Genomic DNA, 14,904 nt, shown 5'->3' with positions numbered 1-14,904 from the left:
CCCATCTTTCTTATACAGCGGAACTACATTTGCGACCCTCCAGTCCTCTGGAACCATGCCGGAGTCTATCGATTCCTGGAAAATTATCACCAATGCCTCTGCTATCTCTAAAGCCACCTCCTTCAGAACCCGGGGATGCACCTCATCCGGTCCGGAAGACTTATTAATCTTTAGCCCATTTAGTTTTCCTAGCACCTTCTCTCTAGTAATCTTAACTGAACTCAGTTCCATTCCGTGAGACTCCTGACTAACCGGCACATTGCTGATGTCCTCCACAGTGAAGACCGATGTAAAATACTCATTCAGTTCCTCTGCCATCTCTTTATCATCCATTATAATCTCTCCTGCACCGTTATCAATTGGTCCTATATCAACCCGTGTCTGTCTTTTACTCCTTATATATTTAAAAAAACTCTTAGTATCCTTACGAATGTTATCCGCCAACTTCCTTTCATAATTCACCTTTTCTTTCCTAATGACATCCTTAGTTTCTTTCTGCAGGTTTTTAAAAGTTTCCCAGTCTTCTGTTTTCCCACTAATTTTTGCTTCCTTGTATGCCCTCCCTTTTGCTTTTATTTTAGCCTTCACCTCTCTCGTTATCCACATTTGTGCCTTTTTTCCATTCAAAACCTTTTTTCTTGGAATATATCTATCCTGCATTTTCCTTATTTCTTGTAGAAATTCCTTCCATTTCTCCTCTGCCGTCCCTCCAGCTAGCTTACTCTTCCAATCAATTTGGGCCAACTCCTCTCTCATACCATTGTAATTTCCTTTGTTCCACTGAAATATCGATACACCAGTTATCAGCTTCTCCTTCTCAAATTTGAAACTGAACTCAATCATATTGTGATCACTAGTTCCCAATGGTTCCTTTACCTTTAGTTCCCTTATCACCTCTGGTTCATTACACAGCACCCAATCTAAAACAGCCGATCCCCTGGTGGGCTCATCAACAAGTTGCTCCAAAAAACCATCCCACATTTACAATAATTACCCCCCTAATTAATCACATCTCATGATGTAAAAGGAATGAATTCAACAACTACTATAAGCACAACACCATGAATTTAATAATAATGTAGTATATTAAATAAAAACTCTGGAGTAAATTCAAGGCTGGAATCTACTCTTGTTGTTGAGATAATGGTTAGAAACAGCTCAAACTCAATCCAGACACAGGACTACAGATCATGGAATCTGGAGCAAAAAATTAATCATTGATATTTCAGGTCAAGACTCTGATGCAAGTCTTAACCCAAAACGTCAACCATCCCCTTTCCTCCACAGATGCTGCTTGACCCACTGAGTTCTTCCAGCAGTTTATTTTTTTGCTCATGCCTAATCCAGATTGTCTCTGGAGTTGCTCAAAATTTTTGATTGCATTACGATGTAATTAATTGCTTGGCACTGTTCATCTCCATATCATTTTTGACTAAATCCAGCCCTCAAGATTTGATACTTCCTGAATTTCACTGAATAATATTTGCACCTGTGCAAACATAAGAATTTGTACAAAAGCAGTTCAAACAGTATATATGACTGTGACTGCAATTGTGGAACACAGCTAGAGAAATGCTTTAAAGCAGCGTTATTTTGTAGCATGACAGCAAATGACCAGACATTGTTTATAGTTATCAGTGAAATTTCTGATCTGTATATTCTTTGAATCTTATTTTTTTAATCACTTGTACAAGTGTGAAAGAATAATAAGTCTGTGGCAATACTGATTGTCCAATTAAGCTTAAAAGAGCTCAATTTTAACATCTTTCCTTTTCCCCTCAGAATTATGTTATAAAATCCCCCAACCCAGCAGTATGGAAGATAATATAAAATGCACCTCTGTGTAATTTGATCAGGACACCTTAATGTGAGTTTTAACCAATGTATGAAGAGGCAATAGCCTTAGAGATGAGGCAATATATATTGTAGCCTGTGAGAAGTGTTCTTTCATACAGAGTGGATTTAATTAGTGCCTCTGAAAGGATGAGGTTTGAATGAATTGTAGACTGTGTGATTGGACAGAAGAGGGAGTGATGTCAAAGAATAGTGCTGTATCTGTGGAAACAGGAATAAATAAGGAAGACGACCAGTAAATTAGCAGAGGGAGCTGGATGTAGTTTCAGCTGATTGAAGAGCTGCTCCATAAGGCAGGCAGTTGATAGCAGCTGTATTTGTGATTTAATTGAATGTGGAACTTGCCTGAAGAGAGAGATTAAGTATAGAACGTTATACAGTAATTCTTTTGTGCCTTGTATGCTTCCCCCTCTCAATAACATGGCACAGTCCTTATTTTGTAGGCTCAAAGGAGAACAGTTTGTGTGCATCTGAGCTGTATTGCTCACTGCAGAGGTGTAATTCTGACAGGACCAGTTTCACGTTCCATCAGTCTCTGGACAGGAATTGCAGTGAAGAGAAGAAGCAGGCAGATTTCAACCTTGGGCTGCGTTGGAAAATTCCCTGGGCTCCATCTGACTTACCCACTCCTGCAAGATTCAACTGCAGTGTAGTCGAGGAGAATGGACGGAGTCAGCAGCAACAGGACCATGTCCTACAGCAGATGGAGTTATGACAGGTAGTCTATATATTTTCTTATTGAAGTGGTTTTAATGTGCTGCTGCCCAATGAAATTATAACACCCACATACTCAGAATATTAATGTTGGCAATAACAAGCTGGAGCTGTTACCCTTCCTAAAAACAGGGCATCCTTCTGTGAAACCTGGTGGAAACGCAGCATCTCTCTGTTGGTGTGTACTGTTGTTAAATCTTTGGGAAATGCTGTGGGATTTGTTCTGAGTATACTTCACAAATGCTCCAAATTGCAACTGGAAAACTATATGCCAGTATTTATTAAAAATAACATTGTTAATTGAATGCTGGCCCAATAGTCATATGTATGAAAATCAAATGTTTAAGCAATTGGCCCATTACATTTTTATTTAAATGGGGGTTGGCACATTAATTAGAAGTCAGTTCAGATGCAAGTTGTTGAAGGGTAACAAAGCAGTTGGAAAAAGGCTGACCATTTAATAGAATGTACTTTTGCTGCAAACAAAATCTAGAGAAATTTCTGGAAGTCTCGTATTTCATCATTATATTTGCCAAAGCTTTTCTTCTATCCTTCGCAATTGTGCAATTTTTTCTCTTTACAATTTGGCATCTCACCTGTTCAAGCACTTGTTCATTCTAGTCAACGCAAATTATTTGACAGTGTTGAGCCCGCTGGAGCTCAATGGTGGTTCCCTTGCAGGAGTTAGCCTATGTTATTCGGAACTCTTTCCGTTGCAAACACAGGAATGTATTTATCTCCTGTGTATTACTTTCCTCAAACGTGTGTTAGACTGCTGCTTATTAAAATAGCATCTGTATTGACTTTCACCTGTATTTGAAAATAGAAATGCAAGTGTGTGGCGAAACATTTTTTGGTCAACATTACTGGTTTCAGTAATGAGCAAATTGTAATGATTGAGACAGAGCAAAGAATATGTGTTGCTGGGGCTCCAGTGTGGTTTCTGTCGTCTAGACTGCTACAGTGGTAACTGAGAATAATTGTTACCAGATTAAAGACATTTGAGATCAGATATGTTGTTTTTGTTCTATGAAAGAGGCAACATATTAAATCATGCTTATTATCAGTACAGATTATTTTAAGGACATCGTTCTTGCAATTTCTGTGGCACATGTGGTAATATTGCAACTATAGAGGATTGTTCATTTCTTATTGGTTTTATTAATTTTTTATGGATTGAAACAATACAGATCATTCATGCTCACACAGTGAACTTAAAATTTTCCACCCATATCTATTCTATGATTGGATGGTTCATAAAAATGTTCTTTCCATTACAGCAATTGTTATAGGAAGAGAAATTGTAGCAAAAATTGGTTTTACTTTGAAATTGCTTTGTATGGATTGACTAATTAATGTAATCACTTCTGGAAGGAAAGGGACTGAATGGGGAATGAGGAGTGAAATTCTTGAATTAAAGAAAAGCCAACAATGTCTTGGCATCTTTGAGTAGTAGAATGTCATATAAATTAAGTCTTTTTCAACACTGCAATAAATTGGTTCAATACCATAGTCAATCTTGCACTACATTTTTCTAACCCAGTTCCTTCGTTTAGCTTAAATCTTCAAAAGAAAATTATAACATTGCTTATTTTGTTTCTGTTTGGATTTGGAGGAGGATTTTGGAGAATTCTCCAAGACTGGCGTTCATGTTTACAAAGCTGAATTTTGGATAGGGTTTCTGAGAAGATGAGAAAGAACAAGAATGTCCAATTGGTAAAAACCTGACAACCCAGAAGTCCTGAGGTGGGAGGAAAAAATATACAGAAAGGGGATGAGTATCAATGAATATCAGTGTACGTAGGGGACAGTCAACCAGTGACAATAATGACAATTGAGCAATGTAAGACGAGGATCTAACAAATGTTGCTTTTTTAATATAAATGGAGCTCTATTCTGTTTGAAGTAATTGCACCTTTTGGATACTAAGACTGCAGTTGCGTGCATCAGTATGGCAAAGAAAATATTCTTCCTTGTTTTGTGGTTTTAAAACACATGATTTTCCTCTCGTATCAAATTCATTGTGAGTAATCTTTCTCCTCTTTTAGGCTGGCCTCTTCCTTCTTTTTCTTCCCGACTCTTCCTAACACCCTGCCCTTTTGAAGATGTCCCCAACACTCTGGCTTAATACTCACTTTGCACCTGTTGTTCAATGCAGACTGATTCTGATGCTGCCAGCCATTCTAGCCTCTTTACAAAGGGCCTACATTTCCCACTTCCCTTCCTGCTGAAATCCACTGTTTACATTAGAATTGTGTTTGACCAAAGTTTAAAGAAATGTGGTGGATGATTTAGAGCAATCTAGAACAAGTCCGAGCCACTGTTTAGGAGTGATGTCAAGAAGCACTTCTTCACACAAAGAGAAGTGGAACTTCGCAAAGTTCAGCTCCTCAGGCAAGATCTTTGTCAGCTGAAGCTACCAAGAGATACAGAGTCATAGAGTTGAACAGCATAGAAATGGGCCCTTCAGCCCACCATATCCATGCTGATCTGTTTGATATATATACACATCCCATTTGCCTGCATTAGGTTTGTAATCTTCTAAGCCTTGCCTATTTAAGTGCCTGTTTAAATGTCTCTTAAACATAGTGATCGTGTCTGATTCTACCATATTATTTGGTAGTGAGTTCCAGATATTAAAAACTCGCTGTGTGTTTCGAAAAAAACTTTCCCCTCAAATCCCCTTCAAAATTCCTTCCTCTCATTGTAAATCTATGCCCTCTTGTTTTTGATGGGTAAAGGATTCTGACTATCTACCCTATATGTGCTTCTTATAATTTTATATTCCTCCTATCTGGTCATCTCTCAGCCTCTTTTTGCTCCAGAGAAAACAAGCCCAGGCTATCCATTCTGTTCCCATAACTAAAGTCCTCCAATCCAGGTAATATCCTGGTGAATCTCCTCTGCACTCTCTCCAGTGCAGTCACATCCTTCCTATAGTGTTGTGGCCAGAACTGCACACAATACTCCAAGTGTTGCCTAACCAGTGTTTTGTAAAGTTGCAATATATATTCTATGCCCCGACTTATGAAGGCAAGCATGGCATATGCCGCCTTCACTATCCTATCAATCTGTGTTGCCATTTTCAGGGAAGTATGGACTTGAACCCCAATGTCTCTTTCTTCATTAACATTTGCTGCAGATGTTCAACTCACTATTTGACTTCCTAAAAATGCATCACTTCTCAGTTTTCAGGATTAAATTCCATCTGCCAACACTCTGTGCAATTTTCCATCAGATCTGTATCCTACTGTAGCCTCAGACAACTTTCCTTGCTATCCACAACACCACCAATTTTTGTGTCATCCACAATAATCATACCTCCCACATTCACATCTGGAACTATAGTAGATATATAGAAATTAGAATTAGTTGAATTGAATTGCAAAATTGGCTTGAATGGCTTACTCATATTTGTATGAAATTTTTGCTTTTAGGGTACCACTGCATTGTTGAATGTTTGGGGCCCCCTAAAATTAAATATTTTAAGAAGATCTCCAGATACTGAAAATAGACTTCTAAAAGATAATCTCCCCTTTTGGTTTAAGATTACTCATGCATGTAAACTTGGAAGCTGACACAAACCATGAAGTGTTACACAATGTTGTATGATTAACTGCACTCCAGGCTGCAATAATGTTTATTGAAAGTTCAGAGAGGCAGTCTGTGAGGAGCCCCTGAATAAATTTTGTTTTGAGTTGCTTGTATCTGGTGTTTTCTTTCCCCACATATTCTGTACAGAGATGTTAGGAATCCACAGGGGCCAAATGGATGAATGCAAGTTATTAAGCATGCAAGATCTGACATTTGAACAGGCATGGAGGACAGTCATGTCTATGGAAGTGGTCACTAATAATTCAAAGGAGCTTTGATTAGCGTTGTATGTTGGAGCCATAGCAGAAAAATAGTGAAAACTCCATCGCAATTGAGTTATGTGAGCACAAGTGGCTTGGAAGACACAAATAGTGGGAAAACCTACTACTGTTGCTATTGGCAACCACTTAGCATGTCTATCACTTGGAGGCTGCAAAATACTTTAATTATTGCAAGCAAGGGCACATAACCATGTGAGGCTAGACAGATCATGGCAAACCAAAATTACATCAGTCAAACAAAGTCTTACTGGAAAGGAAAGCAATTAGAGTGGAACACCACAGAAGGGAGATTTACACAACATTGAGTTGGATGAGCAATGTGAGGAATGCTTGAAAACGAAATACTTTACCAGTGGCACTATATAAAAAAAATAGTAATTTCAAAATGAAAGTAAGGATCAATAATCAATAACAAAGAATCTTTAGCCTCCCACACTATTGCAATGAAGTCCAGCTAAGTTTAAGGAACATCACCTTCAGAACTCTCTGGGCACTGGAGCCATTGGACCTCAATATTGAATTCAACAATTTCAGACAACCTGCTTTTTCTGCTTTTGTCAGAACTAACCAGTTCTGATGCAAGGCCATCCACCTGTAAACTTGCCTCCTTTTTTCTCTTTCCACAGATGCCACCTGATCCATTTAGTATTTTCTGCATTCTCTTATTTCAGATTTTCAACAGCCATTGTGTTTTGCATCCCACAAAATGCCCTCATTCATTTATTAATTGGATGGCTCCAGAAACATTTTGTCACCAGGATATCTTTGGTCTCCATCCTATCACAGACATTCCTTTTGTTCTCTCCATCTGTCGCAGGTTCTCATTTCTCTGGTTCCGAGAAAGAGTCATTGACCTGAAAAGTTAACCCCATGTTCTCTAACACTGTTTAGTAATCTCTTGTGTGCCACATTTCTGAAGACCTTCTCTAAGTCCAAATGCACTGCATCCACTGGTTTCACCTTGTCTATTCTGCTGGTTACAGTCTCAAAAAAGCACTAGCATTTGTCAAACCAGATGTCCTTCCATTAGTTCACGATGAGTCTTCCCTAACCTAGAATTATTTTCTAAGTACCCTGTTATCACTTCCTTAATAAAATATTCTAGCACTTTCCCCATGTTTAATGTTTGACTAACTGGATTTAACTCCCCTGTACTTTACTCTCTCTCAATCCTTTCTTAAATAGTGGGGCTACATTTGCTACCTTCCAATCTGCGGTAACAGTTCTAGGATCTATGGAATTTTGGAAGATGTCAACCAGCATATCTATTATCCCCATAGCCATCTTTTTCAGAACCTTGGAATGCAAGTCATGAGATCCTGGGGATTTATCATATTTCAGCCTCACTAATTTCTCCAATACTAGTGCAGCACAGAGGCACAGCTTGGTAGAACTGCTGCCTCACAGTGCCAGAGTCCCAGGTTCAATTCTGACCTTGGGTGCTGTCTGTGTGGAACTTGCATGTTCTCCCTTTGACTGTGTGGGTTTCCTCCGGGTGCTCTGGTTTCCTCCAACATCCCAAAGGCATGCTGGTTGGTAAGTTAATTGGCCACTGTATATTGGAGAGGTGAGTGTCATAGAGTCATAGAGTACCACGGCACAAAAACAGGCCCCTCAGCTTTGTCCCATTTACCTGCACCCGGACCATTTCCCTCCAAACCCCTCCCATCCACGTACCTATCCAAACATCTTCCAAATGTTACAGTTGATGAGTGAGTAGGGAAAATAAAAGAATATATAGGATTAATGTAAAGGGACTGTTTCCATGCCATATCTTTCTATTATTCCATGACTTTTAAAAAAAAACTAATATTAATTTCCTTCAGCTACTCTTTCACTCTAGACATGTATTTCTCCATTTCTGGGAGATTTTCCGCGCCTTTTCACATGAAAATAGACACAAACTGTCTGCTGTTTCCTATTGCCCAATATAGTTTTTCCTGTTTTGCTGTATTATGGATCTACATTAACTTTAGAATTGTTTCCTTTTTGCATGATTATGGAAGATTTTGAAGTTTGTTTTTGTGTTCTCACTATATTCCTCTCGTATTCTGTTTTTCTCTTCCTTATCAATCTCTTGGTCCTCCTTTCCTGAATGTTGATTTGTTTTTCCAGTCCTCTCTCCAGCTTATTGCTTTTCTTTGCCCACATTAGCAGCCTTTTACTTTATCCTTAACTTCTCTCATTGACACAGCTGGATCATTTTTTCCAGTTGGGTTTTTGCACCTGAAAGAGAGATGTTTTTGTTCTAAGCCATTTATTTATTTTCAACATTAGCTCGCTCTTTTATTGTCATACCGTTTGATGTCACTTCCCAATCCACCACTGCCAACCTTCGTAGTTTGCTTTGTTTAGATATTAAGGCCTACTTTGATCCTTTCTCTCTGTTACCTTTATCCTGTTCTCCTTGTGTATTTTGCATATCTCTTCTAAAAGAATAATGGAATATTTAATTCCCAACCTTATCACTTTGCAACCGTGTCTTTGTAATGACTATGAGATCATACTAATTCACTTATTTCTAATTGTATCTGTGATTCATCCATCTTTTTATGAATGCTGTAAGCCTACAGTTTTGTCATCTTATCAATTTTTCCCTGTTCTCACTCTAATTGGAGATTTGCTCATATGTGCGTATACTCTAACCCTTGCTGGTTTTCATTACAATTTTGCCACACCTTGCTAATGCCTTTAAACCTGTGAAGCAGAGATTTATCAAATGATTCCAGGGATGAGGTACTTTAGTTATTTTAGTCACATAACTAAATACACCTAAGACACATAAGGTTGGAGTTGTTCTTAGTGCAGATTGTGAGGAGATCTCATATAATCATTTAAAATATTAATGGTGTAGTGTAGACTAAGAGAAACAGTTCCCATTGGCAGAGGAGTTAAGAACTTGGGGTCATTGAATGAATGTAACTGGCAAAAGAGGCAGAAGTGATGTACATTTTTTTAACATGTGTTTAGGATCTGGAATGCACTGCCAAGGATCGCAGTGGAAGTAGGTTCAATTGTTACATTCAGCAGGGAGTTAGATGCGTATTTGAAAGGAAAGAACTTGCAGGGTTATGGGGAGAAGATGGGAGAGCTTGATTGGTCTTGCATAGAGCTGGTACAGCCACAATGGTCTGAATAATCTTAAGTGCTGTAATTGTTCTTGTGATTCTGTGTGGTCTGATCAATACAGATTTCTCTCCTATCTTTGAATATTGTAGACAACATTTAAAGACAGATGAACCATGGTGCTGGAGTAAGAATCAACAAAAAGCTCCTGATCTCTGCAAGAGAAGCTTCAGCAAAAGTCACATTTCGTACATTACACCAAAAGTGTTGAAACTGGTTTGTGATGCTTCCAACTATTGGGTTGGAACAATGACTAGTTATGACCTGAAGAGTGGACATGAGACCCAATGTGCATGCATCCTATGGACTAAAAAGTGACAAAAAGTAATGCACAGATCAAAGGAGACACTGGTGATTGTGTTTGGAATAACAAAGTCCTCCTCAGTTGTTATTGGGGAGCTCTTTTACACTGGTTAGTGACAAGTCTCTGCTAAACATACTGGGCCAGAAGCCTGCCATTCCTATGATGGCTGCATCACAGTGCAGAAGTGGCCATGTGATTTTCTCAGAATAACTTACAAAACTGCATATGGAGTATCAAAACAAAACTCTTCTGTGTTGTGAAGTCTTCTGAACACTCTGCAAATGGATTTCATTAGATATTTGGAATTCACAGGGAAATTGTATCCCACACAAAGTCAAAGTGCAAATATGAGATGCCATAGGAGATTTATTAATGTGCATCTTTTGTCATTTTTCATCTTTTATATTACAGGTTTGCATCACCCAAGGCACAAGTAAATTTTCAATTTTTTTGCAAATTGATTGAATCTACTATTTCCAAATTGGAAGCAATTCAGAAGTCATAAAGATCTACATTAACTATGCAATTTTTATATTTTTATCAATTAATTGTTCTTTCAAAACTCCAATAAAATGCAATTTGAACAGTTAGTGTGACCCAGGCTCAACATGCAGGAGTGTATCCTTTGAATTATTATTTATGCTACTGTTCCATTAATGAAAGAAATTAGATATATTTTGATGAGACATAGGATACAAGAACATTTTAATCCTTCCCCTTCTTGGAGGGATAAGAATCAGGGAAGAAGGCTAGGATGGTAGGGGATTTGTGTCACGTGTGTATCCTGTTGCCAATTTCCATGGTTCCTTTGCAGCTGACACAACCATTCCCACTCCCCTGGCACTCCCACTTCTAATTACCCTACCTACCTCCTATAGTGAATTTTGCTGACTTCAGGTGGGTTTCCAAGTCGTGCTATATGAACAAAGTCAGGTACTTAAACGCTACAACTTCAGGTCACTCACTTCCTTTGTCTATATCAGAACTGGCCCTTTCTGCTGTGAGTCACCCATCTATGATGAGTTGCTAACTGCTCTCTCTCCCCACTAGTACAGTCTGGCCTTTTGAGCATGTCTCACAGTCCTGCATTTTACAACATTTTAAGCTTATTTGCTCCTCGCCTTCTAACTGCTCCCATTAACCCATTGACTGAAAGGCTTCTACAACTTGCCCCTGTGGAAACTCTGGCCTTGTCCTCCCACAGATATGCCCTTTGACCTATTCCTCCTCCTCTTCCCCACACAGACTCTCTGCAACTTCGAACTAATCTGTTTTTTCTCTTTTTCCCAGTTCTGATGAAGAGTTTCAGACCCGAAACCTTAACTCTATTTCTCTTTCCGCAGATGCTCCCTGTGACCTACTGACTGTTTCCAACAGTTTTGTTTTTATTTTGGGTATTTTAACATCTCCAGAGGTGCTTTCCCCACATTGTTTATAAGGGTTCCTGGCCCCCAGCAGACAAGTTGTGTGTGTCATTTATTGCATCCGGTGCTCCTGGTGCAGCCTCCTCTACATTGGTGAGACCCAACGCAGACTGGGTGACCACTTCGTGAGCACCTTCGCTCCATCCACCGCAAAAGCTAGGATCTCCCATGGCCACCCATTCTACTTCCCACTCCCGTAATGACATGCCTATCCATGGCCTCCTCTATTGCCACGTTGAGGCCAGATGCAGGTTGAAGGAACAATACCTCATATTCCGCCTTGGTAGTCTTCAACCTGACAACTTCAACATCGATTTCCCTAACTTCTGGTAACCCCTCCCCTCACCCCACTTTTCTCCCCCTTCTTTGTCTTCCCTCATTCCTGTGGCCCCCTCCCCCCTTTCCCCTTCTCCCACCCTCATGACCTGTTCTTGTATTCTCCACCTCCTGCCCTTTATTCCATGGTCCACTGCCCTCTCCCACTGGATTCCTCCTCCTTCAGCCCTTGGCCTCTTCTACCAATCACCTCTCAGCTTCTTACATCTCCCCCACCCTTCTACCTTCCGCCTCTCACCTGGACTCACCTATCAGCTGAACTCTCCTATCACCTGTCTGCATGTACTCCTCCCCCTCCCCCCACCTTCTTATTCTGGCTTCTGCCCTCTTCCTTTCCAGTCCTGATGAAGGGTCTCGACCCAAAATGTTGACTGTTTATTTCTCTCCATAGATGCTGCCTCACCTGCTGAGTTCCTCCAGCATTTTGTGTGTTGCTCCAGATTCCAGGATCTGCAGAATCTCTTGTGTCTAAGTTGTGTGTGGGGATCTTTCCATTCTCAAAACCACTTTATTCTGCACAATGTAAGTTAACAGTCCAGTAATTCAAAAACTGGAGGAATTACATGCATGTGTATTTGCTAACTATCAAGGCAGATGTTATGTTGACTTTATGGTATCAGTCTCCCTGCAGTGCATTGTTTGGTATCGCACTCCAGAAGCCTGGGCAGTACTGAGGGAGTGCTGCATTGCTGGAAGTACCAACATAATGTCTGAGGGCTATTCAAAAAATGTTATGGACAATATTTATCTCTCTTTTAAATATTTTTTTTTAAAAGAAACTTGGATAATCTGGTCACATTTCATTGCCATTTGTGGACTGCACTATACTGTTTTCCAGTGGTGATAACACCTCAAGGTCACAAAGTACTTTGTGTTGACCTGAGAGGCACTGTTTAAGTGAATTTTCTTATTTTTTGTTCAGAGGACCTATACAGGAGAAAAATAAAATAGGAAATTAGCAGCTGGTCTGGAAGCTGAACAGGAAAATAATTTTGCACAAAAGGCAGTATATTTGTGGAGCAAGTTGGTTGGAAAGGGATGTTAAAGTGAATAATGTAAAAGAAGTTGGGTATGAAACTAAATGCATTTCAGGTGAAAGAAGGGTTGGGAAGGTGTGGTATGAAGATCCTGAGGTGGGAATGAGATTAACACTATAGGTTTGACTTGTTGGCTCTTATGGCCTTTGTCTATATGCTGAGATTTCTAGTGTTCAAAATTGAAATAGAAAGCATTTCAACATCATTAAGGTAATAATACTATCATGATATAGTTACAGAGACTATTATTGTTAACTGTTTAAGTATATCTGAAATAGATTTCTTTGTTGACAATATGATAGCAAAGTATTCTACTTGTGTTGGGTAAGGATGTGAAGCCCTTTGCGTGTTATGCTGCACATGTATTGATTGTGTACTGTGCTCATAAATTATATGGTTTATTTGTTTAATAACAGGATGTAGTGGACAAACGGGGTGAGGTGGTTCATCAATAAGGAAGAGAATATTGTACTGTTTCCTTCAGTTGTAGTAATGAGGACCAAGATGGTTTACTTCAACAATCATGTATCTTAAAGATATCTTAAATCCGAACTGAATCACTGAAGTAATGAAATTGTTAAATTCCTAGTTTGAAACACAGGAATGTTGTTCCCTATTATCTAGCAGATGCTGCTTCTGCAGTCATGAGCTAGGAAGACATTTTAGAATTGACTGTAAGGAACTGATTTTTTTAAAAATAGGCCGTCGCTGAAGTCTTTATGTTAATGATATGTTGACTAATTTAGGCTAATGAGGGAAAACGACATTCATATTGTATCTCTGTTCTGACCTTTTGTAAGGTGAGAGTCGCAAATGTTCCATGTACATGCAGGAAGCATCAGGAGTAGGAACAGAAATTTTATATTAGTCAAAGTTTATACATTTTTGAAAATAGGCTGATGACTGATTGAAGCATAAAGATTTGAGTTAGGAATTGAAAACCAAGCATTTTAACATTGATTTTAAGAGTAACTGTGGGGTACAATTTGTGTCCTGGTGAAAATGGGTTTTCAGTAGAATGCTAACTGAAATTTGAGGAGGAACGTGGCTCTGGCAAGATTCCTGGCTTTTTGGGCCCATTGAAATCCTGCTGTTTTGGGCTTGGGTCATGTGGAGGTTATATGTTGCATTTCCCTCAGTTATACCCTCAACAATACTGGCATCAGGAACATCTGTGCTATTGTGTCTTTGATCATGAGTGACATACTACTTCAAAGAAATGTAAATACCAAGATAAGCTATTAAATACAAACACCTATAATGGTCAATAATTCTGAGAATGAGATCAATATGCTTTATTTGTAGACCTCTTTGGGCATTACTGATTAACAAAAACAATGCTTTTATGAAGCACTATGAAACCAGTGAAATGTTTCAAAAACCTTAATATGCCCCATCGGTTATAAATTTTGTGACTGAGCACAGAAGGAGAGATCAGGATGGATGGCTAAAGCACTGGAGGAGCATTTAATGGAAGAGGTCGGATACAAGACATTTTGGGGAGAAATTTCCAAAACAGCTGGAGGCACAACTGCTAACTGTGGTGAGATTATGACTTGCGAATGTGCAAGAGGCCCAAACTGGGAGGATATGGTGATCTTTGGGTGGTTGTAGGGCTGGTGAAAGTAACAGGTGGAAGCTAGTCCATTGAAAATGGGGATTAGGATTCCAATTATTTTTGTTGAACTGGAAGCCGGTGTAGGTCTAAATGAGACTTGAGGCTAGCAGCAGTCTTGAAAGAGCACAAGTTTATTGGTCAGAAATTGGAAATACTGACCAAGAGAGACTTGGGATAGTTCACTAGAGGCATTGATGGATTTGCATAATATTGTGGGAATGGATATAGTCTGGTCTTATTATGGAATGGATTGAGCACATGGACAGGATCATAAAGCTAAGAATTATGCTTTTTATATCAGAGTAACTTAATGTTAACATGCAGAAGGGATATGTTACCTACATGACTGCAACAGCAGGAGGAGCTTAAATTCTCAGGGTTTTTATTGTGGGTGACAGCTTTGACTGGGATGAGTGTTAAGAAAAACTTTTCCTCAACAGTGGCATAATAAAAGTACTGAACTGTGTTGTGCCAGAGAGTCATCCCACCCCTTTTGTCTGTTCCTTCCTCACCAGCTGCAACCAAGTACATTCGGGATCGGGGAGAAGTCCCTGATACCTGTAGAGGTCTCATTCTCTAGTAAGGTATGCAAGTTCCTTGCAGCATCTTTGGAATT

General features: G+C 39.3%; 1 protein-coding gene across 1 annotated transcript in view; it reads left to right on the top strand.

Moving 5' to 3' along the window:
* Positions 1–2,350: 2,350 nt before the first annotated feature.
* tub (TUB bipartite transcription factor) overlaps positions 2,351–14,904 on the top strand; it is a 265,736-nt gene continuing 253,182 nt past the window's right edge. The window contains exon 1 of the mRNA XM_052029520.1: positions 2,351–2,572. Within this exon, the coding sequence (XP_051885480.1) occupies positions 2,517–2,572 (56 nt within the window). The 5' untranslated portion in view covers positions 2,351–2,516. The remainder of the gene's footprint in view (positions 2,573–14,904) is intronic.

This window comes from Pristis pectinata, chromosome 14 (assembly GCF_009764475.1).
Source record: "Pristis pectinata isolate sPriPec2 chromosome 14, sPriPec2.1.pri, whole genome shotgun sequence".
NCBI lineage: Eukaryota > Metazoa > Chordata > Chondrichthyes > Rhinopristiformes > Pristidae > Pristis > Pristis pectinata.
The sequence above is the reverse complement of the archived record's forward strand: the minus strand, read 5'-3'. Positions and strand labels throughout refer to the sequence as shown.